Here is a 24,132-nt window from a genome sequence, read left to right on the forward strand (position 1 = left end):
GTTCCAAAACTCTGTAGAGTTTGGCCCCAAGGGGTTATCTCACAAGGTAAATCCCCTTTGCGCCTAAGACTTGATCAAGTCTAGTGACTAGGATCTCCTGCTACTCGTCACGACATAACTCATTCTACTCTATTTGAGCATTAATGATTATTAGAGCGTCAGGATACCAACCAATACCAAGTCATTATGTCATTGCATACACTAAAACACCACCACAACCATCACCACTAGGAACTTCTCCTTGAAATTCTTTAAACATCATAAATTTGCATGCTCACACAACATTTCATACCAATTATCATCTTATATACCCACAATGACATCCATAGTAACCAAAACAGCAAAAACAGGAAAACAGAGAATTGACGCTATACATGAAATACATCCAAATGGTGAAAATAATTTTTCTAACCACAGACTTCAAAACAAAGATCCTATCGATCAAAATTAATATTCGCGTGTCTAGGATCAACTGTCAAAATTTTAGCTTAATCTGACGGTTAACGAAGCGGGAATCTTCATTTTACCAATAAGACGCAGTGTTGAAAACTGGGTAGTGCTGAGCACCGGAAAGTGGCGCCCAACGTTGATCAATTCGCAAAAACGAACACTTAGTGCCACCTGGCCAGTGCTTAGCGTCAATCGATTTGTAAAAACGAGCGTTAAGCGCTGCCATATGAGGCTCAGCCTTGTAGTAGATATCAGCAACATCAAATTAAGGTTTTTGAGCAAATCTGGACTCGTTTCATTACTCCAATTGGTACTTCTACTATAGGTAGTTGCCAAAAAGAGTTTTAAATTATAGTAGGTTGCACCAATTATATCCATGATCCAACAACTCCATCTTTCTCAAATACCCCCAATTCAAACAATACAATCAATTTCAATCCAATCATTTAAAAGATCAATATATCACAATCACAAGCATCAATAATTCATCATAGCATATTAGATACTTCACAATCATACAAAATATGACTCACTCATTCTAAAAGATATTAGCTTCCCTTACCTGACAAAGCGACTCTGCAGACCCAAACTGCTCAAAGAACACCAAAACGCATCTAACTCCACAAGATGTTCTATCTACACATAGAAACATCACAAGAACGGTTAGGACCTACCATTATGATCACTGATCAACAAAGACTCATATTGATGATTAAAATAAGTCATGCAAGTGGAAGATGGCTCACATGCGAGAGAAAACAGAATTAGACCAAAAAGAGACATAAACTTAACTTACGCGAACAGAGAAATTGATCAGTCCAACTTGAAGAGCTCGCCGAGAGGATCAATCCTACGGTCTCAGTTCTTCAATAAGATGACCAAAGAGACAAAAATCCTAGAGAGAAGTTAGAGAACTCTAGAAAAGTGATTTCTAGAGAGATATGGTGTTTTAAAATAATGAAACTCTTTTAGAACGATTCTATGTATATTAAAACCTTTAATATTAAAATAATCGAGTCTCACTACTAAAATGCCATTTTCTAGGGTTTCACAATGAAGGATCTTGATCAAAAAGTTGAAGGAGCCAAAATAATATACTTAAATTTTAGATATTTAATTATTAGGTATAATTACTCGTCTAGTACACAGTTTGTGGCTAGTGTGTCAAATAGGTACCCAGTTTAAAAAAAATTGTCAATTGCATCCAACTTTTGAAAAAGTGCTTCAATTAAGTCCCTTTCAAATGGAGTTGACTAATATCGTTAGTCAACGTGCCACGTGTCAGTCTGTGGTTTTTTATTTTTTATTTATTTTTTATATATTTTTTTAAAATTTTTTTAATTTTTTGAAAAAAAAAATGCCATGTGTGAGTTCCCTGTGTGTGACACGTGGCATTGTTAGTGCCACGTGGCATTAGTGTCACTATCAGATGTCATTGTGTTGATTTCGATTTAGTCTCATATATGTTTTTTTGTTTCAATTTAGTACCTAATTATGTGTATCTGATTCAATTTTGTCCCAATTTTTTTTAATAATTAAAATATTTTTGTAATCCATTTTTTATAAGATTAAAAATAACTAAGTATAAATATTTTTTTCAAAATTAAGTACTAATATTCATATTGTTTATCTCAATTTCAGACCAAATTTATTATTTGTATAAATGCTATACTAATATTTTTTTATTAAAAACGACTTTTTAAAATATTACTTTATTAATTACTTTTTTATTAAGTACTCATGTGTTGTTAATTTTTTTCTAAAATAGAACAATATTATCTCTTACTAATTATAAATCAAAATTTCTATTTGTATGAATGTTATACTGATTTTTTTTATTATTAAAAATGACTTAATAAAATGACTTTTACCACTAAATTTTAATATAAATATCAAATACTTAATTTTTGTAAAAATTTTATACTTAATTACTTTTAATTTTATAAAAAATGAATTTTAATTATTAAAAAAAATTATGTCAAAATTAAATCAGATACACATAAATAGGTACTAAATTGAAACAAAAAACATATATGAGAACTAAATCGAAATCAGCACAATGACATCTGATAGTGATACTAAAACGTGACATTGACAATGTCACGTGTCACACACAGGGACCTGACACATGACATTTTTTTTTCAAAAAATTTAAAAAAAATTAAAAAAATTAAAAAAGAATAAAAAAAACCACAAACTGACACGTGGCATGTCATTAATGGCGTTAGTCAACTTCGTTTAAAAGGGACCTAATTGAAGCACTTTTTTAAAAGTTGGGATGCAATTGACATTTTTTTTAATCCGGGTACCTATTTGACACACTAGCCTCAAATTGGGTACTATACGAGTAATTATACCTTAATTATTATTACTAAGATAACAAAAGTATACATGATTTAGTATTGAAATTCTTGTATGTTTTTCCTTAAAAAAATTATAGTTTTAAAATTGTATTTGTATGAAACTCATTTTAAATAAGTTTTTCTAATTACATTTTTTTTCCTGAATATTTTCATATTTGATAACGTTTTCTTATAATAAGTTTCAAAGAATTAATATGAAACATTCCGCCTATAATTCAAAACAATTAATATGAAACTTCTCATTTATAATTTTTTGAATATTAATAAATGGTTCTCTAATTCAACAATTGAATCTCTAGTATCATGCTTGAAACTAGGTGAAGAAGTAAATTTGTATTGCTTTTATCTTCAAGGGTATCTTCCTTTTTATGACTTAAAAAACATGAATCTATTATTTTATCTTTCATCAATATACTTATTTAAAAAATTGAAGACTAAAAAATAATTTATCAAAATTTAATAAAAAATTGAGAGATGTAATTACTAAAAGAAAAATATTATAATCAAGTCACATTTAAAAAATGGTTATAAAAAACATATAGTACATAACTTCTCTTCTTATATTCATAAAAAAACAAATATACAAAAAGCTCATAAAATGAAAAAAATTAAATATCAAACTAATATTTTTTTATCAAGAGAAAGAAGAAAGTTGTCTCTTTTATTTTAAAAGAGAATGATGAAAACTAAGAGCAAGAAAATGAATCTAAGTATAACTTATTATCTCTTTTTTAAAACAAAAAAAAAACAAAAAAAGATATATAAGAATAATAAATAAATACAATACGTGAAACTTAAAATGAGAGAAAGAAAAAAAATATCTAAATAAATTTTATTATTTTTTATTTATATTAAATAATATATTTTATAAAAAAATAAAAATAAATCTAAAAAATTTTAAAAATACTTTCAAGAAAATTTTAAAAATACTTTTAAAAAAATTTAAAAAATCTTGGGAGTATGGCCCAGCGGACTCTAAGGTCCGTCACTAGATGTATGACCGCACGTGTCGCGTCATCTTACTCTTGTGTCTATTTAAATTTTTTTTTTAAGATTTCTAAAATGAGGCTTTTCTTTTGGATATTTATATGCCTGTCCATGATGTCTTATTTCTTCAAAATAAACGTACGATTACACTCGTGTGATTAAAGGCGTCATTCTAGTATTTTTTTTTTCAATAATTCCAAAACCCTAAAATTAAATATTTTCAAAATCAAATATTTATGGTTTCACACAAATTGTTCTTTTTTATAGAATTATGTAATCCTTTACGAGGATACATAGGATAAAAGTCGATTGTTAAATTCAAATAAAGGTTCCAAAAATGTTTTATTTATTAGTTATTTTGAATAGTTATTTTCTTTTATTTGGAAAAATAAATATTTAGAAAAGCCCTATTTCTTTTCATGTATTTAATTAAAGTTTTCGTTTTCGAATTAGCGTTGTAGGATGTTAATACATTTTCTATGCGTAACTAACTCTCGAATCCAAATTCAGTTTTTGTAGACATCACCTTAATCTTTATGTTTTTTCATAATTTTTTTAAAATAAACTATAATAGCAACTTCAAAACTCTTTTTTTAAGTAATTTTTCTTGTTGACTCATCGTTCCATCACGATCTCTATTGTGATAGTTATTAACTATCTAAGCTAGATAAGTACCGAAAACTCATCTAATTTTTCACTTAATTGAGCATTTATCACCTATTAAAGTTTGTTGTTTAGTGAATCTATTATTTCACCCATTCTCCGTATAGCTCAATAGATTCATAAATATTCAAATTTCACCTTAATAAAAGTTAAAATATTAAAATAATATATAAATATTGTTGTAGTTAAAATATTATAACAAAGACAATATTCTTTAAACGGTTAAATATAACCAAAACAAAGACTCCACTACTAAAAATTTATTCCTTTTGTAGTGTTTCTCCATTTTTTAATGTCATGCTCTCTTTAAAAGAATTTTCCCCTACCCTCTCATTAATTTCTTTTCTCTAGTCTTTTTTTTTTTTTTCAAACTTTGATCATACCTTGGAGTAGTTTGGGAGTTGGGAGTCATTTTCAATCGATCAATTTTTCAAACATATAGTAACTTTTTATTTATGTTAAAGATAATTTGTTTTCTTCTTCTTATTTTGGATTTTTCATAAATTTTGGTGAAGTTAGTTTAGAAAACTAATTATCCTAACTTAGTCTAGTTTGTATTGAAATTTGTTATGTTTGAATTTTTTTTTTAGTTTTTTAGATTTTGAATAAATTATTTGCTTGAATTAGAAGCTACTTTAGAGTTACAAAGAAGTTATTCATGTTTTTAGACTAAGTTATGTATATTTTTAGACAAGTTAGTTCCTATAATCTTCCTAAATATCAATTTACGAGTTTGACGTAAATAAAAGTGTATGCATGTTCACAATCAAATTATTTTTTCCATGTAATAATAGTTGGATGAAGTGGAAAATCCTGAACCTATGAAAATTTTAATATCTTTGGACGATTTTCTTGGTGCATTATACCAGCTTGCTAACATCATAAGTGATGAGCCAATGATGGTTCCATGGGATTATGATGTATTTGCGAGAAACAATGACATCCCATTGTACTTGCATAAGCAAGATGTCTTAAAACTTGTGTCAGAGACATAAGAACTAAATATTACTATCATTCAATTATGGATGATGTAAGCATCTAAACCATTATTTATGTTTAGTTGATTTATCTAGTTACTTATGTTAAATAACTATTTTTGTCCAGGTATATGTTTGGTGTCAGTAACAATATGGGGTTGAGTGATGACCCCTAACTCACTCATGAATGCAATAAGTTTTATGATGTTCAAGCATACATCACCAAATGCTTTGAACGAGGGAAGAAAATATATTTTGTCCCCTATGTTGCTAGTAAGTGTAGTTTGTTGACTTGTAATTATAATCTGTTATTCTAAGGTATAACAATGAATTTTGTTTTGAATTCAGGCGTCATAGTTACTTGTGGTTTCCATGAAGGACAACATCGTTGTGTGACTTTGTTCCTTGCACGGGCCTCCCCCTAACCATCTCACACAAGTAATAGATATGTAAGAATCTCAATTTTATGAACTTTCTTTCTTATATAATTGTATCCTAAAACATTACTTTTTTCATAGTTCAATTACTGGACATAACATGTTGTTAGGAAAATTAACTACTAAGGCAAAAGGTTTAGATGGTTGGTCCTCCAGGTTTGGTATTTTGGTTTACAATATTATAATTGTTAGATTTATTTTCTTCCTTAATTATTTATAATTGTGCATTTATTGTAGTGTAATAAACAAACCGACTCATATGAGTGCAGTTACTATGTAATGCCATGGATATCAACAGTGGCGGATCTTGCCCGATAATATTGGGGGAGCCAAAAAATGTACTCAAAATTTATATTTTTAATTATTGTCACTATATAATAAAACTTAATACATAATTTAATATAACCGTAACTACAAAACAAATCACACATATCTAAAGTATTATTTTTTCATATTCTTGAATTCATCAATAATTAAATAAAAACTAAAATTTTCAGCTATTTCTTTTAATATAAATATGAAAACCTTTCTAAATAATTAATGGAAATTTCTCATGTAACTCGTTGAACTTTAAGAAAAGGATCTTCTAATTGAACAATATGATCATTAGTATTATGTTTCAGAATATGTAAAAAATTGAATTAGTCTTGTTTTCATCTTCACATGTAGCTTTCCTTTTATCACTTTAAAACAATGAATCTATTATCTTATTCTTCATTAATATTTATCACAACCTAATAAAAGATTGAGAGTTCCTAAAAATGATTAAAATCAAAAAATAAGTTATTACAATCTAATAAAAAAATGAGAATTCCTAAAAAAAATCTATGATAATAAAGTCACAATTCAAAATCGGTTATGAAAAAACACATCATACATTACTTTTACTTCTATATACTAACTATTAAACAAATATTTCAGGATGAAGTAAGATATGAGAATTTCTTTTTTTTCTTCAATTATAATAAAATTAAAAGAAAAAAATAATAAGTTTGTATCTAACTTTTTTTTTAAAAGTGAAAAAAAACATGTGAAAATAAGAGATAAATCTTTCAAAAAGATAATAAAAAAGAATGTATCTTAATAAATATTTTTAATTTTTATTATATTTGATTTATGTTTTATCATTTATTATTATTATTATTAAATGTTATACTTTATAAAAAATTAAAAAGAATACCTAATTTAATAATCATATATTTTTTTTAATATAAACTACATATCATTTAAATTTTTTAAAGAATATTAAAATTTTCTAAATTACATATAATATAAAAAAATTAAAAAAAAAATGGGAGGAGGTCCCTGCCCCTCAAAACATCCGCCACTGGATATCAACCATTGTTCGTGCTCATATCATGAGTACTTGAAAAATGGTAATAATTTCATTATATCAAATACTTATCTGTAATTTTGTCTTAGTTTATATACTAATTAAAATTATTGTCTTTATGTGCAGAAATTTTACACCACTACACCAATCCCTTAGAAGTCCATTAAATATTTAAGGATAATTTGTGTCAAGTATATTATACAAATGTACAATAATATTTAGTTCATTTATTTATGGTAGGATATGATTGTAATGAATAATATATTTAGTATTTTGCCTTATTTTACTTTGAACAGTATAATATTTTGTATTTGGCTGGTTCTAGTTATTTTAATTTGCAAGTTTAATGTGTAGGATTTTAAAGAAACAAAATCTGGATTAAAATAAAAAAACACCCACTTTATGCATCGGTTGTTACCAAAACTGATGTAAAAAAGAATATTATGTCTCAGTTCATATCAGAACCAACAAAATAAGATAATACTATTTAATTTTTTTTATTGTCCATCATGTCTCAGTTGTTCTAGAACCGAGACAATAAGTCTCATATTTCTGTCTCAGTTGCAGCCAAAACCAAAACAAAAACACCATTCTTTTTTTTTTAATTTTTAATCCATTTTAGGCTTCAATTGTTTCGAAATCGAGGCAATAAAGAGTAAATATGTCTTGATTATAAATCAAAACAGGAAGGTCACCATTTTTCACCTCAACGGGATATGTATTAGGTCTTAAAACGAAGTCAAATAGCCAAAATAATTGTGGCCATAACTTTTTGGTGACATATATATATATATATATATATATATATATATATATATATATATATATATATATATATATATATATATATATATATATATATATATAAACAAACAATTTAATATAATTATTGATAATTATTAAAAAAAAAAATCCCCAAATAACACAAATTAAAAGAAAGTGATCCTCCTTCAAATACAAAATAACATAAATTAAAAATTGTTGGACGACTTTACCATACTCCAGTCCAGTCCTAACCCAAAGTAGGAGACAAAAGAACTATACTCAAACAACAATAAATGAGACACAAAAGCTAACAACAAAAGTTTATTTACTTATTTCTATACATGAGCAAATTCCTCTTTTATCTTTCGTTGTTAGCATTCACGAACACAATTACTTCAGTCTTAACTTCCATGAATATATTTCACACTAGGATTCCAAGCTTTTCCCTTTTTCTTTTACCGTCATTTCAATATCTTCGTTTCAGACAATAACAAAACTCATTTATTTCTTTCAATAATATATAACAAATACAAGAATAAACTAAATCATATTTATTGTAGTTACTTTTTATATAACGAAAGTCAAGGTACATACCATTCATTTCCACATGCATATTAATATAATTGCTAAAAAGAAAAATAACAAATATAAACTTATTATATTAAAACTATTTCTTACTTATTTTACTGAAATCATGTTTTACCCTATGATTTTTCTTATAATAAAACTCAAAACATATTTTGATGTAACAAGAAACATGACCAAATACTTGCTATTAGTTTGAATAAAATTTGTTCTGTTGTTATTATGACAAGGACCAATAGACCCATTGCCCTCCATTCCTTAAAAGATATTGAGACGACAAAGCTTATAATAGATATCGCCTCCACCTTTCTGCAAGACCCACCATCATTAAATTCATGAACTATGCATTTTTAACCTTCTTTTTCCCATGTTTTATTTGTACATCTTCGTATTTTCTATCATGACATTGTCCCTTCAAACATTCATTTCAATCTAGTTCGATAGGAATAAGATTTCTTCTATCCCTCCCTTCAACATCAACAACCACAGAAGAGAAAAAAGAAGGAAAAAAATATTCAAAATAAAAAAATAAAACTTTTTTTCCATTTTTAGTCACCCAAAGTTCTTCAGATATTTTCTTATCAGACTTGGTTCACTAGCGGTGGTGATGGTAGATTTCCTCATCCACCATTGGCACCTTCGAAGTTTGTTGATGAACTTTAATGGACTTGTTTCACTAAATCTAAAATCATAAAAAAATATTCTCTTTATAGTTGAAAATTATATTTTTTACACGTTTAACTATATACATGTCTCTTGATATTTTAGTTTTTCTTAAACAATATAAAAGTATATATTTTTCTTAGTAATCAAGATAGTAATGAAGTGATTGAAATGTTTTGGTTGAATGATAAACCGAGTGATTAAGAGGTCCAACACTTCATTAATTCAATCCATTTGATCATGAGAAAACCAAATTTATACGGTTCAAAAAAATTGTTCCTATTAACTTTTGTACTACTTTTCTCTATCTCTCCACCTTTTTTCAATCTATCAATGAATGCTATATTATTTCTCCCTGATTGTGAAGCCATGACAAGATGTTTATACAACGAATAAAAAAAGTGAACAATTAATGAAAAATATATTTAAAAGAACAAAATTCATATGTTGCTTTATTTTTAATATACTATTTTTTATTTGCCAAATAATCTATTCTTATTTTTTATTTACTTAAATATACCATGTATTATTTATAGGTAAAAAATCGGTTATGTACAGCACACATTTCTCACCTTAGTTTATCAACGTGTTTCAAATTTTACTGCAATAAATTGTTTATTCATTAATTATCTTTTTACTTAACATTTGTTTTCAAAATAATCTGAATTTCTATGTATCATTTTTAATTTTTAGTAATTTTCAGAGTATAACTATTTTCTATAATTTTGATATCGATAAATCTAATGATAGAAATCTATGTGTGAAATTCAAATCATTCTAAGAAAAAGTAAACAAAAAAAAAAACAAATCAACTGAAGACTATAAGTAATTTTGTAAATTTTCGAAAATTTGATAAAGTTAGGTAAGAAATCACATTGTAAATAACTACTTTCTATCTTAAGTAAATTTAAATAGAATAGATTATTTAAATAGCTAAAAAAAAACAGTATATTAAAAGGAAAAGTTTCTGTTAAGCTTGTTTTACTTTAAAAAAATATGTTTTTTATTTTTTTTCCTAACTTTTACATTTAATATAAAAATTATATAATGGGGCCACTTTTGACTAGTTAGTTCAGAAAAGACAAGGAATTCTTCCTCTTGACTCTTTTAGCAAGCTAATTTCCACAAATTCATTATAGTGTTTCTTAATTTTATTATGAAAACTTTGAATACCACACAAAATATGATTGATTGAAAACAAAGCAGTAAAATTTTTTCTCACATTAATAACAATTGATTGAAAACTAGAAAACTAAGGTAATTAATAAGAGTATTTAGTGAATAGATTCCACTACTAAACTGTTGTTTCCATTAAAATCCAAATTGAAAATGGTGTCAACTCTAGTTATGCCACCAATGAACATTGCCGTCAGATATCTCTAATCCCAACACTAATGATGCTCTTTGAGACCACTGCCTTAACACAACTTCCTCAACTTTTGCTCACTAAAGTCAATTTCTTGTCTGCTTCCACTTGTTCCTCAGCAAACTCACACACAACCACAACCCAACAACCACCTGAACAACCCTCTTCTTCTTTCTCTCTCTTCACCATCACCAGAACCAACAACAACAAGAACAAACAACAATCCAAGAAAAAAAAGAAAGAAGAGAAAGAAAGATTGGATTTTTATTCTTACTTCGATGGACCCGAAGTTCGTCGGAAAGCCGCCGGCGACGGTGGACCTTGAACGCATGCCGGAGCGTGGGTCCCACCACCGTCGCTCCCACTCCGACACGTCGTTCCGCTTCGCCGCGAACTTCGACGACCTGCTCCTCTTCGACGCCTCTGACCTCGACATCTCCACGCTCCCCTCGCCGCTCCCTCTGCCCTCGCCGGGGGCCTCCGGCGCGGTGCCGATTGCGGTAGATTCCGACGAGTCCGGCGGAAGGCCGAGGCCGGCGGGGGCGGTCGCCGGCGGGCACCTGAGGAGTCTGTCGGTGGGCTCCGATTTCTTTGACGGGATCGGGTTCGGCGGCGGCGAGGAGAGGGGTGGCGGAGGGAAGGGTGGCGGTGAGCGGAGGATGGGGCACCACCGGCACAGCAACTCCATGGACGGGTCCTCGACGACGTCGTTTGAGGCGGACTCGGCGATGATGATAGATGGCGTGAAGAAAGCTATGGCGCCTGATAAACTAGCTGAACTCGCTCTTATTGATCCCAAAAGAGCTAAGAGGTTCGTTTTCTTTTTTCATTCTTGTGTTCTTGGTGTCTTTATAGTAATAAGTTTAAGCGCAATTTCATTCTTTTTTTTGTTATGTATTTCTTTTATTTGATAGTTTCGCATACGTTGTTTTTTGCTGAAAATAATATGGTTACAAATTATATGAAGTTTTATTAATTTGGGGTGCTGCAAGAAGTGCCACTAAATCCTGCACTGATCATTAGTCTTATTTAAAGGATTGAAACTTGTGGACATATGAGGTCCTACTGAAGAGTCAAGACTTATGGTGGCTATGAAAACCGTGTTATTATTATCATAAAGGGGTGTTTTAGATTGTGAGGAAACTGGTTAAGAAATCATGGTTAGATGCACTGATTTTGGTTTTAGAATGTTTTATGTGTTTGCAGGATTTTTATCAATAGGCTATCTGATTGATGCAGTGGTGTTGTCATATTTTTTATTAAGTTGTTATTCTTGCCTTTTTTTGTAATGCACAATTTTCTGCTGGATAATTAGGTGGTGAGGAAATAGGAATTGCAGGATTCTTTATCTTATTTTTTTCTTACTATATTAAAAAAGTTTTGTTAAGGGTTGTGTGGATTGTGGAAAACTGGGAGAAAATGATTAGTTTGATGCACTGATGGTATGGATTTGGAATGTTGTTTTGTTTGCAGGATTCTTGCTAACAGGCAATCTGCTGCTAGATCAAAGGAGAGGAAGATTCGTTACACCAGTGAATTGGAGAGGAAAGTGCAGACACTTCAGACTGAAGCAACCAACCTATCTGCACAGCTTACCATGCTTCAGGTATGTCCTTTCTTTTCTGGTGATGGTTTTAAGCTCTTACTTTTGGTGGTGAATAAGATGAATAAGCATGAATTTGGTAACTTGTTCTTGTCAGTGTTTGATGGAGCCCCCCAACACAATAGCATCGATCTAGCTTTACTTTATGCTGATTTTGAGTTGTGTGGCCACAAGCTCACAATAGCTTATGGATCCCACACATTATCAAGGGCCCTTTCTTTAAATGCAAAGTGTTTGCTAAATTTTCTGTTATATCTTCAAAATTGTCCTTGGTTTGGCAAAATTTAGATAAAATTACTATCTATGTCATCCCTTTCATGTTGTTCTCATTACAGAACCATCCCTCAGTTTTTGAAGTTTACATGTGATTCCCTTACCCTACAGTAAAGTCCCTTTTCACAATTACACCATGCTCATCTGATTTTTTTTTCATGTTTTTTGTCAAATGGAAAGAATGTGGAAATTTACTTTTGTACTTTGCTCTTAATACATAAATATCTTAAATCAGAAGAACCAAATTATCAGAGAGCAAACCTCAACAGTGGATATATTGCTTGTTAGTATCTTCAAATGTCTTTTGAAATCAGTTGCATTTTTATCTTATACTTGTTTAAATACCTGATTCGGAGATAAACAAAGTAAGTTGAAAGTAAAGAAGAATTTGGTAATGAAACATATTCATAGCTGTTAGAAAAAGAATAAAAGAATTGTGATAGTAAAAAGTAAATTGAGGACTGCAAGACTGATAGTTATGCTGTTCTGGTATGGTTTTGTTTTGGATGCACGCAACATATGTTTAAAGTCTGATACATCATGATGCATAAATTTTATTCGTGAAGATGTGTCTTTGGTAGAATGGATGCTCATAATAATAATAGAGGGGACATTTTTTCCACTTAACAACTGTGTAAAAATCTGCTAGGGGGCCTTCAATTCATGAGCTCTGCCAATTGCAGTCTTCCTTCACCGAACATTAACTCGGATAAGCATAACCTAGTTAACATCCTTTTCTTTGGTTCAAGTTTTCTATTGTGCTAGGTTGTTATGAAAAATTGGTATTTGATACTGCCCCAAGGCATCAATTGATCCATTTAGCCTACCTAAGGAGTCAGTTGGATAAGGCTTAATTGTTGTAGTTGTTGTTTGTTACAGTGGTAGTTTAGATGCTTCCAAACTACTTGTACTAGAATATAGATATGGTAAACTGGTAATTCTCAAGGTATTTGACACTGCTAGGTTTCCCTGTTTTCTTTGGCTCTTACCACTACCTTACAGATTCAAAACTTAAATTGGTGCCTTTGCATTTGACTTTTGGATGATGAGTGGTCCCCTCCACTTGAACAAACCTGACAACCCCTTTGAAGCTTAACAAAGTTTGTCTGAATTCAATCAAACTATTTTTTACTACATACCATTACTCTCTTGGTATTTCAGTTAAATTCTACTTTGTACACAAGGGAAAGTAGAAACAAGCAGAAAACTTATCAATTTCTCATATGATGCAGAGAGACACCACAGATTTGACAGCAGAGAATAAGGAACTCAAACTGCGTCTAGAGGCTTTAGAGCAAGAAGCACAGCTCAGAGAAGGTATGCATCACTTCATATTTACCACACCACTTCATATTTACCATGCCTTTAAAAATGAACATGTGCTGTCCCTGTTTATCAGTTATTTCATACCAAATTGGATAAATACACATGACTAGTTTGTTGTATGAACATTGTCTCATGAATTTTTATGGGTTTGTTTCACACCCTTTATTCAAGTTCAGCTATGAAGCACGGATACAATACCTGTATCGGATATGACATTATTTGATACGTCGATACATTTGTTTTTTAAAATGATAGGAAAATCATATGTATTAAAGTTGTCAACATAAAAATTTATAAATTATTGTCATCATTAAAATACTATTTCTTTATAGATTAAATACTTCATTGATTACCAATAAAGTATCCTAAAGTATCGTACATGGATACATGTTAGACATGGTAACATAACTCAAATTGAAGTGTATCATAGAAGTTCCGGAACAAAATTCCTTGAAATACGTTTAGTTGTAGATTTTATATTTGTTTATTCCAAATTTAAGAAATGAGTTCCAACATGGGCACACTGTGTAATTGCAGATCTGAATGAAGCATTGAAAGAAGAACTGCAGCGCCTTAGGGCACAGAGTACTCGTTTGGGTGCCATAGCAGGTAACCCTTCTTTTGGTGGGATATTCAACCAGTTGGCTTCCCAGTTAGCGATGCAACAGTTGAGTAATTCTGCACCACAGCAACCACAACACCAGCCACAGAACCACCCTCCTCCTCCTCCTCCCTCTGGACAGAACCACCCTAACTTCATGGACTTCAATCAGCAGAAGTAGCTGACAACAGCTGTAGCAGTAAATGATTGGTTCATCACAAGTAACATCTTGTGCACATACATGTATAACCGGTGAGACTTGTGAAGGGTATATTGTGCAGTTCAGTGTTGCTGTTTATCTTTAGTTCTAGGATAGAACCGTTATGTGTACTTTCTGCAGTTGTAGGTTAGAAGCACAGCTTTTGAAATATGTGTTGTAGCTCTTGGTTGAATGAAGGTAACATAAAATATGTAGAAAGATTGATTCATAATATACTATAGATGGTGAATGAAGGCTATATGTTAGAAGTATACATAAAAGTGATTCAATTATTTGTTAGAAGCACCAAAATAGAAGTTATTTTGCGAATTGAATGGTGCTATTTGAGAAGAAAAGTACACTGAACCGAAATTTCTGGCTAATAATGGGACCTAGGTGACAACAGACACTAGCATTTATTTTGAACAAATATCAATGTTCTTGACTATTAACCATGGTTGGACTTTAGTGCAACTTCAGTTGAATCATTAAATATTGAATTTGTGGTTTAAGGAGTTTCAATGAGTGGTCTTGTTTTAAAAGCATTACCTTTTTCCTTTATAAAACACTAAAATAAAGTGATCATAGTGCATCAAAACTTTTGCAAGAATGAAATCCAAGTTCCAGAATAACTTTTCCCACAATTTAGTCAACCTTTTTGACATAAATAACAGTGTTTGCTAACGCTAATCTGAATTTTAAATCTATTTTGGGATGAAAGCAAAATAAAGTTGGAATCTTTTCTATCTTTCTGATTGATGACATAGGATAAGTATTGTTTTAAAATGATATCTTTAAAGTTCTCTGAAGCTCATTAAGAAATAATACAAGTTTAATATAAAATGCCATTAAATTCTCATACTTTTTGTTTTTTGTTTTTTTTTTGTTTTCTTTTGGTCAGCTCATACACTTTTTGTGGGCTTGTTTTTTCGATGTGAACGATTTTAATTTAGCTATATGTAGAGTATTATTTAGAAGAAGTTTAAGAAACTAAAATTACTTTCAAAAGATTGAAGTCTATTTATTTTTAAATTTAACTGATTTTTTATTTATTTAATGTTCGACTTAAAAGACTGTTGTTTTCAATAGTACAATATTAATAGTACAATATTTATTGTAGGCTACCAGAGGTTCTCACTACCGTAAATACAAACCATCAATTGTACAATCCAAGGTGTGAAAGAACTTTTAAAAATCATATATATTTAATTGAATCAAATTTATTTAAATATTTTGACTTAAATAATTTTAAATTCATATTCATTTAATCTATTTATTTTAAATAAATTTGGTATTAAAATCAAGGCTATTATATATATATATATATATATATATATATATATATATATATATATATATATACATATATATATTATTAAATATTTAACTTTTTACACACATAATATATTCAACAAAAATCTTTCAGAGACTCAAAATGACCCTATATCATTATAGGTCAACAAAAAAGACAATTTATAGAAAAAAAAGGAGGATATGTTCTCACTCCTAACATGTACAAGGTACATTTTCTTTTTCCTTTTTTTTCTTATTTAGTTGCTTTTGATTAGATGATTTGTTTTTCATTTTTGCATGTAAAAATATCGGAGCTAACATAAAACTTAGATGTTATTATCTCGATAAATGTATCACATTTGAAAAGATCAGATAAAATATATCAATGTTGAACCAATAACTCATTTTCTAATGAAGTGATTTTAATGTTTTAGCTTTTAGGACTATTTCAAATTTAAGTGAACATTTGCAGAAAAGCTTTGGAGGACTTGTGTTAAACATATATAGACACACAATGCCATATCTTAAATTAAACATAAAGTAATTATATATATATATATATATATATATATGTATATATATATATATATATATATGTATATATATATATATATATATATGTATATATATATATATATATATATGTATATATATATATATATGTGCTTTTTTCTACTCCAAAAACAATAAAGTCCTGCAATAATTAAGGCTGCATAAATTATAAAACTTTGTGTGGAAAGGATAATCATTATTTATCAAAGAATTAGAACCAACAATCACACTGTTACAATTAACATTTATGAGAAATTATAGTTAGGACGAGGATGACTTATTTGGTTATTACAATTCAACTTTTGGTATAGTGTTACTTAGCGATAATGATTTTCCCTGAATTATGGGTTTGACATTGGAAAGTACTGCAGAAGCAACAGTTCCATTGAATTTTAAATCTATGTCAGTAAGCACCACATCTTCACATGGTACACCACTGCTACAAAGCAAAACAATTCCTTCTTTAGTTCCCGAAGTTCCAGTAATATTTTTGAATGAAACCTGGCTTATTTTAATTTTTGATGGATTCTGCAATCATAGAAGAAAAAAATTGTTAGTAAATTCTAGTCGATGGATGTGTGATCTTCGATATATTAACTTGTACTGAAAAGGGTGATTTTAGTGAAGTACCTCTTTGGTACATTGATTCCATGGACAATACTCTTGATCTATGATTATAGGGTTCCTGACATTAATCATTTCGATGTTTTCAAAATGCATACCAGTGACTGTAGTTGCTCCTGGAGTATCAGGCCAAGTCTTGATCCTGACACCATTATCTGTGTTGTTTATTATGCAGTTTTTTACTGAGAAATCTTGAACAGGTTCTTCTTCTGGATATTTTCCTAAGCTTCCTACACTAATACCATGTCCAGGTCCACATTTCACATTGAAGACATTGACTTGTTTGCTACCATCACCCAATGAGATGCAATCATCACCAGTTGCAAAGATAGAATTAGTAATGTTGACACCAGTTGATCTTCCAATGTGAATTCCATCAGTGTTGGGACTATTTGCAGGTGCAATAGCGTTGAAGTTTGTAAATGTAATGTTGTTGCATCCCAAAACGTTCACATGAAAATTTTTGCTGTCTTTTGATGTTATGTCTCGAATGACGGTGTTGTTCAGGAAGCCAAAACCAAAATTCTATGAAATAATAGAAGAAAATTTAATTGTGTCATTGAAATGCAAAAGAAAAAGATAGAAAATTATTGCAAACATTTTTTACCATGGAAAGCTTCTTGCAAATCTTATTTTGTGAACAGTCATTCTGATTCCAAGCAATTGCACCTTGACCATCAAAGGTTCCACCACCAGAAATGGTTAAGAAATTAACATAGGTAAATTTAATCCATTGAGCTTCTCCATCGAACTGGTTTGGGTCTTGTGGTGCTTGAATTGTTCCATCAACTTGAACCTCAATAGGGGCCGTGCAAGGCCCTTTAAATTCTGTTTGTTTTAAGAGGAACGTGCCTTGAGGAATCACAATTTTGCTAGGGTTTGTTGATGCACATGCATCATTCCAGGCCTTAATCATAGCCTATTAGGGTTAAAATTATGAAAACTAAAATTAGATATAATCATATTTATTCATCCAATTTTGTATAAAAGACATATATGTTTTACATTATGGAAACTCAAAATCTTACTTGACTTATATCTCCATTAGTGGCTCCTCCATATTTTGATATATCAAGAACTCCAGATTGAGCTCTCACAGAAGAAGAAACTTGCAATATCAATAAAGCAAATGCGATCGTTTTCAATTGCAAATCCATTTCGGTGTTCTTCGCAATTTCCCTCTACATTCTTTATTAAGGAAAAATGTGTATTTATAAATGATGAAATATTAGTTAGTATAACAATGCCAAAACTTGTAAATACTATATAAAGATTTTTATCTAATTATAAACATTGATTTCGTTGGAACAATCTTTTTTAAGGAGTTTACCAATTGGGGGTTTAGATTCTACAAAAATATGGCTTATTGTGAACCATCATTTGTAATTTTTTTAATAGTAAGTTCGTTAATTTACCTATATTCTAACCTTAGGACCTTGTGCGCAAACTCAAAATTTTTACCTAAAATATATTCACTTCAATCAACAATGAACTATTTATTTCGATGATGCTGTGCAAATTCAACCTCCCAACAATCAAATATGCTAAGAAAAGGACTACTTTATATTTATATACATTTGTTATTTTTTTAATGATTTTATTGATCATTCATATAAATAAATTTTTATGCCATATTTTCATTTTAAAATTTCAGAAATTATGTAAATTTCTTAAAAATATAATTAACTAAAAGAAGTAATAATTTAAATCAATAATGTAATAACTATAGTAAATCAATAACTAATAAAATTAAGGGTCAAGTATGTTTTTAGTCCCTCCTGAACTTTGGTCCAAAATTGGAATTCGTGCCTCGTCGAAACTTTGATAAATTTTGGTCCCTAAACTTTAAAAATGAATGAATATAGTCCTTTTAACCCAATTTTGTTAACTTTTTTTAAGTTTCGAACGTATTTCTCAATAATATTTACTGAGAAATGCGTTCGAAACTTAAAAAAAAAGTTAACAAAATTGGGTTAAAAGGACTATATTCATTCATTTTTAAAGTTCAGGGACCAAAATTTATCAAAATTTTGACCAGGGACAAATTCCAATTTTGAATTAAAGTTCAGAGACTAAAAACATACTTAATTTTAAAATTAATCAACTTTGAATTTCGATATTGACAAAAAAAAAAGACTTTTTAAATACATTTGCAATATTCTTCTCTAAGTTTACTTTTACGATGTTGGTCTCCACAATCACGACTCTCACAAAATATAGTCTATCGTCTATTTTCAGTCCTTTCGTGACAAATATGATCATAAATTAGATGAATGACACTTTGAGTATTGCAATGTATACTCATGTATTATAACAATGATGAGCTTTGCTATCACCCCATTAATCAGAATGCCTCTTTCACTCTTTATGAATGCGATATACTCATCCTAGGTATAGATCGAGTATCACTTGTTGGATTTTCTCATTCCAAAGGGCTTTTTAAGAAAATATTTCAAACCCAAAATCTTTTATGTGAGAATCTCCTTCCAAGAGAAATTTGAAATTATAGAGAAAAATTCAGAACATGACAAACCCTCCGAACTGATAAACCAAACCCAAAATGGAAAAGAGATATTGAATCCATTATAGAGAAAGACAAACAAACGATGAATTACTAGAAGAATAAGCTTGTGAGACGATAAGAAACTTGCCAATGAAAGTGCAAAGAGAAAAACAAAGAGTAAACTGAAAACTTTTGTCTAAAAAAGAGAGAGAAGAGAAGCTTAGGACATGAGAACTTTTTTTTTTCAATTTGAAGGAAAAAGAGAGATAGTGATGTTATAAGAAAAAGCGAGAATTCTGTAATTTTTGAAATTTGCTTTTGGATGAAGGTATGGTTTGTGGTTTTGTTTTCTTAAATTTGTTTAATATCTTCTCTTTTAGTCTTCATCTTATTCTAGCTAAAAGTTTATCGAAAAATTATTTGAACTGAGCCAGAAATTCAAATCCAGTTGTTTTATTTCTGAGATTATTCAAGATTGTAGGAACAATTATAATCCAATATTATATTAGTTGAAGGGACTCATATGTTGTTACATTCTGTCTCCACACGATTCGGCGTCATGGTCTATGTTGTCTCATTTATCAAGGATTCTCTCCAAAGGGTTACGTGCTCATGCGAGGACATAAAGGGTGCTGTTAGCTTTGCTTGAGAATATAAAAAAAAAAAAAAAACACTAAAATTGTTTTGACCAACGAATCCTAAAATTTGGAGCAGATAAGTATAGTCTTTTTTTTTCTTATTATTATAATACAACATGAAGATACCTATGCACTTCAAGCCAAAAAAATGAGTAGTCCAAGGACGGCAAATTGATAATATTGTTTGTTTTCAACGTAGAGAATTTCTAAATGGAGTGTTTGTGTCAACCTAGCAATCAACATCGTAACACCTTCAGCAAGAGCAAAGAATTCCCTGAGATTCTACCAAAGAAAACTGTTGGATTCACCGCTTCAAAAATTGAGATACCAAAATAAAATTTAGGATTTACCATTTGAAAGTAACACATTGGCCTGCAGTTTAACTGATTCCAATATAGGTATGAATACATACATACTCCTTGGTGTTTGTGTCATGTCAAAATCTATCACACACGTCCTAAGAAAAAAGGTGTTCAAAACAGAGAGAGATACAACTAATAACTGTAGCTTATAGTATAGATATATACATGTATATATAGGAGCATTTTCTTTGATTGTCCCCTACTACTGCAATTTGGTGGTGACTGTAAGTGAAAATGGAGGTGATCAATTTGCTGCTCTCACTGATCCTTTCAGTGTTAGTGTTTTCAGTGTTGTTCTTGTTGTATCAAACTCGTTCTCCTAAAGCAATGGAAGGCATCCCTGGAAGTCTTGGTTGGCCAATTGTGGGAGAGAGCTTCTCATTCCTCTCTGACTTTTCAAGTCCCTCGGGAATCTTTAGCTTCATGAAGAAGAGGCAAAAGAGGTAACAATTTAGTAACATCAAAACATGGAACTGAGTTTAATTTTGCATCAGTATCAGCTAAGGAATTTTAAGGATGTTGTTTTTCATTGGTCACTTCAATTTTATGACAGATATGGAATGGTTTTCAAGAGTTTTGTCTTGGGGAGGTTTACCATCTTCATGACAGGGAGGGAAGCAAGTAAGATATTGTTAACTGGCAAGGATGGTATTGTGAGTTTGAATCTGTTCTACACTGGCCAACAAGTTCTGGGCCCCACCAGCTTGTTGCAAACCACTGGGGAGGCACACAAAAGAATAAGAAGACTGATTGGTGAACCTTTATCAATTGATGGACTGAAGAAATATTTCCATTTTATCAACACTCAGGCAATGCAGACATTAGATCAATGGGAAGGAAGGAAAGTTCTGGTTCTTGAGGAGGCTTCTACAGTTGAGTTGCACTAACTTTTCAAACGAGGAAAATTTCATATTTGGTTATATTATACATTCATGCTAAGTGTTTGAAATTTTGAATATTGCAGTTTACTTTAAAAGTGATTGGGCATATGATCATGAGTTTAGAGCCTTCAGGGGAGGAGCAAGAAAAGTTTAGATCAAATTTTAAGATTATTTCTTCCTCATTTGCCTCATTGCCTTTTAAACTTCCAGGAACAGCTTTTCATCGTGGCATCAAGGTAACTAAGTAGTTCAAAACTTTCCACATGGAAGTAAATAGGTGCTTTGATTCAATTTCTAAGATAACTTAACTCTCTTTCACTCTGATGCATGCTCTGAATATCTGCAGGCTCGAGATAGGATGTATGAGATGTTGGATTCTACAATTTTGCGGAGGAGAAGTGGGCAAGACTTTCAACAGGATTTCTTAGGATCCTTAGTTATGAAACACAGCAAAGAAGATGGAGAAGAGGATGAAAATAAACTCACAGATAAACAATTGAAGGATAATATATTAACTCTGCTGGTTGCAGGCCATGATACCACAACTGCTGCTCTTACATGGCTCATTAAATTTCTTGCTGAGAATCCGATTGTTTTAGAACAATTGAGAGTGAGTATTGAAGACCCTATACAGTCTTCTCCTTTCTGTGTTCAATGATTTTAAAATTTAAGTTCCTGAATTTTGCAGGAGGAACATAGACAAATTGTGGCCAGAAGAAAAATTGGAACAGATCTTACATGGTCAGAGGCTAATAACATGCCCTACACAGCCAAAGTGAGTAACAAAAATTTTAGCCTTTTTAGGTAACTAATTGATCATCAAATTTCACAGATCACCGAGATTATTTATGATTCATGTTTCAGGTCATCAGTGAAACTCTTCGAAGAGCAACAATACTACCTTGGTTTTCAAGAAAGGCATCCCAGGATTTTGAAATTGATGGTACGGTATGCCAATACAAAATGGCCACATATGTCTATGTAAAGTGTGTTCCTTTGTTTGTGTTTGTTCAAACTTTTGTTCTCTGAATGAGAATCAAAGTTGATGTTAAATGTTGCAGGTTATAAAATTAAGAAAGGTTGGTCAATCAACCTAGATGTTGTTTCCATACACCATGACCCAGAAGTTTTCCCAGATCCTGAAAAGTTTGATCCGTCAAGATTCGATGTAATTTTCTTCCTGACATGAGACATTGCTGATAATTCGTTCTTCTAAGGACCCCAAATTTGATATTTTCATTGAATTGCAGGAACCCTTGAGGCCTTTCAGTTTTCTTGGATTTGGTAGTGGACCACGTATGTGTCCTGGAATGAACCTTGCCAAGCTTGAAATTTGTGTCTTCATCCATCACCTTGTCAACAGATACAAGTAAGATTTTATCAGACTCTGAATGATCAAGAGAATCACATTGAACACAGAAAATGGACAATGCTGCATTTTCCAAAACATCAATTATTACATTTTCTTATGTAACAGAATTTTTGTATCAGGTGGAGACCTCTGGAGGATGAAAATTCTGTCCAACCAACGCTTGTAAGGATGCCAAAGAACAAGTATCCTATTATAGTTGAGGCACTGTAACAAGTTTGCTGTAGCAACTACAAACAAGCAACAGAAGAAGAGACAGCAAAGAAAAATCTTGTGAAGGAATAGAATCGTTGTCTATTTGTTGTTACTTCACAGAGAGATCATGCTTCATGACTTCTGAGGAAAGAAACTAATCCTCAAAGAATAATTTGCATTTCGTTTTTTATATGTAAGCAAAGCTATAACGGAAAGTAACTACAAATAATTGAGATCATTTTCAAATTTACAAATTCATGTTCACTTTGTTTCTCTCCATGTTTAATCATCATAAAAGTTCTTTGGAAAACGATTTGTTGACACCCAAATCTTTCTATTTTTTTACCACTTTAACCAGCACTAAACATGGTTTTTCATTTGCAATTTTTAATTTTCTTTCAAAATGAATTTTGCGTGTCTTCAAATAGAAACATTTCTTCCCTTCTCTTTATTTTGCAACCCAGAACGTTGAACCAAACACCTTTTTTCTTTAGTCTGAACTTTGGAAGCAGTAACCCAAGGTTTTGTTCTTCATTTTTTCCGTTCTTTACGCGTGCCATTACGGGTTTTGTGGAGACGAAGGTTGAAATTGATTTTTTCCTCACGAGAGATGGGGGCTTTTGTGCCATTACGTGTGCTTTCATATTTTTCGTCAACATTTTATTATTTTTCTTCGTCAACTATCAGGGCTTTTGCTATCATCGTCGTTTAGCGTTTGTAATCTAGGTCTAGGTGCATTTGAGAAAAATTTGTCTAAAACATTTTTAGACTTAACTTATAACTAAAGACTAATAAACTTGTAACATACAAAGAAGTTTTTACACAAAATAAATTTGACAGATTTGAAGTGCAAGAGAAAACACAATTCACTCCTTAATTAAAACGGTAGAGTGTGCGCACCAATACCATATCCCATCCAATTGGGTCCACCAATTCTAGGTGAGAGAAAAAATTGATTGACACATCTTTAAACTTATCTTGCAACTGAAGAACAATTAATTTGTAGCTTACAAAATTTTTTTTCACAAAATAAAATTGATAGATTTTGAAAGAGTAGGAGGAAACACAATTTCATCCCTACCTAAAATGGTGGACCCCACCCGTGCACACCAATACCACATCAT

The 24,132-nt window shown here is 30.6% G+C and overlaps 3 protein-coding genes across 3 annotated transcripts; 2 read left to right on the top strand and 1 right to left on the bottom strand.

Moving 5' to 3' along the window:
- Positions 1-10,577: 10,577 nt before the first annotated feature.
- LOC114182640 (transcription factor VIP1-like) lies at positions 10,578-14,850 on the top strand. Its single transcript, XM_028069550.2, has 4 exons — positions 10,578-11,400; positions 12,063-12,195; positions 13,698-13,782; positions 14,329-14,850. Exons 1-4 carry the CDS (start codon positions 10,868-10,870, stop codon positions 14,571-14,573), a joined length of 996 nt encoding a protein of 331 aa, XP_027925351.2. The 5' UTR covers positions 10,578-10,867; the 3' UTR covers positions 14,574-14,850.
- A 1,761-nt stretch (positions 14,851-16,611) lies between these two features.
- LOC114182669 (polygalacturonase-like) lies at positions 16,612-18,251 on the bottom strand. Its single transcript, XM_028069582.2, has 4 exons — positions 18,089-18,251; positions 17,668-17,979; positions 17,067-17,585; positions 16,612-16,964 (listed from the first exon to the last, which is right to left on the bottom strand). Exons 1-4 carry the CDS (start codon positions 18,215-18,217, stop codon positions 16,725-16,727), a joined length of 1,200 nt encoding a protein of 399 aa, XP_027925383.2. The 5' UTR covers positions 18,218-18,251; the 3' UTR covers positions 16,612-16,724.
- A 2,225-nt stretch (positions 18,252-20,476) lies between these two features.
- LOC114182609 (abscisic acid 8'-hydroxylase 3-like) lies at positions 20,477-23,232 on the top strand. The gene is made up of 9 exons (XM_085671775.1): positions 20,477-21,006; positions 21,117-21,435; positions 21,528-21,680; positions 21,791-22,054; positions 22,133-22,219; positions 22,309-22,387; positions 22,506-22,612; positions 22,695-22,813; positions 22,936-23,232. The coding sequence occupies exons 1-9, from the start codon at positions 20,798-20,800 to the stop codon at positions 23,024-23,026; spliced, it is 1,428 nt and encodes a 475-aa protein (XP_085527901.1). The 5' UTR covers positions 20,477-20,797; the 3' UTR covers positions 23,027-23,232.
- Positions 23,233-24,132: the final 900 nt, after the last annotated feature.

This window comes from Vigna unguiculata, chromosome 4 (assembly GCF_037176805.1).
Source record: "Vigna unguiculata cultivar grain cowpea cultivar isolate G323 ecotype 2 chromosome 4, ASM3717680v1, whole genome shotgun sequence".
NCBI classification, from domain to species: Eukaryota; Viridiplantae; Streptophyta; class Magnoliopsida; order Fabales; family Fabaceae; genus Vigna; species Vigna unguiculata.

Coding starts and splice junctions, on each gene's coding strand:
- LOC114182640 (XM_028069550.2), top strand. CDS start 10,868: ATGGACCCGAAGTTCGTCGGAAAGCCGCCGGCGACGGTGGACCTTGAA. Junction 11,401..12,062: donor GATCCCAAAAGAGCTAAGAG/GTTCGTTTTCTT, acceptor TTTTGTTTGCAG/GATTCTTGCTAACAGGCAAT. Junction 13,783..14,328: donor AGAAGCACAGCTCAGAGAAG/GTATGCATCACT, acceptor GTGTAATTGCAG/ATCTGAATGAAGCATTGAAA.
- LOC114182669 (XM_028069582.2), bottom strand. CDS start 18,217: ATGGATTTGCAATTGAAAACGATCGCATTTGCTTTATTGATATTGCAA. Junction 17,586..17,667: donor TTTGCAAGAAGCTTTCCATG/GTAAAAAATGTT, acceptor ATTATTTCATAG/AATTTTGGTTTTGGCTTCCT. Junction 16,965..17,066: donor GGAATCAATGTACCAAAGAG/GTACTTCACTAA, acceptor CTATGATTGCAG/AATCCATCAAAAATTAAAAT.
- LOC114182609 (XM_085671775.1), top strand. CDS start 20,798: ATGGAGGTGATCAATTTGCTGCTCTCACTGATCCTTTCAGTGTTAGTG. Junction 21,436..21,527: donor TTCTTGAGGAGGCTTCTACA/GTTGAGTTGCAC, acceptor TGAATATTGCAG/TTTACTTTAAAAGTGATTGG. Junction 21,681..21,790: donor CTTTTCATCGTGGCATCAAG/GTAACTAAGTAG, acceptor GAATATCTGCAG/GCTCGAGATAGGATGTATGA.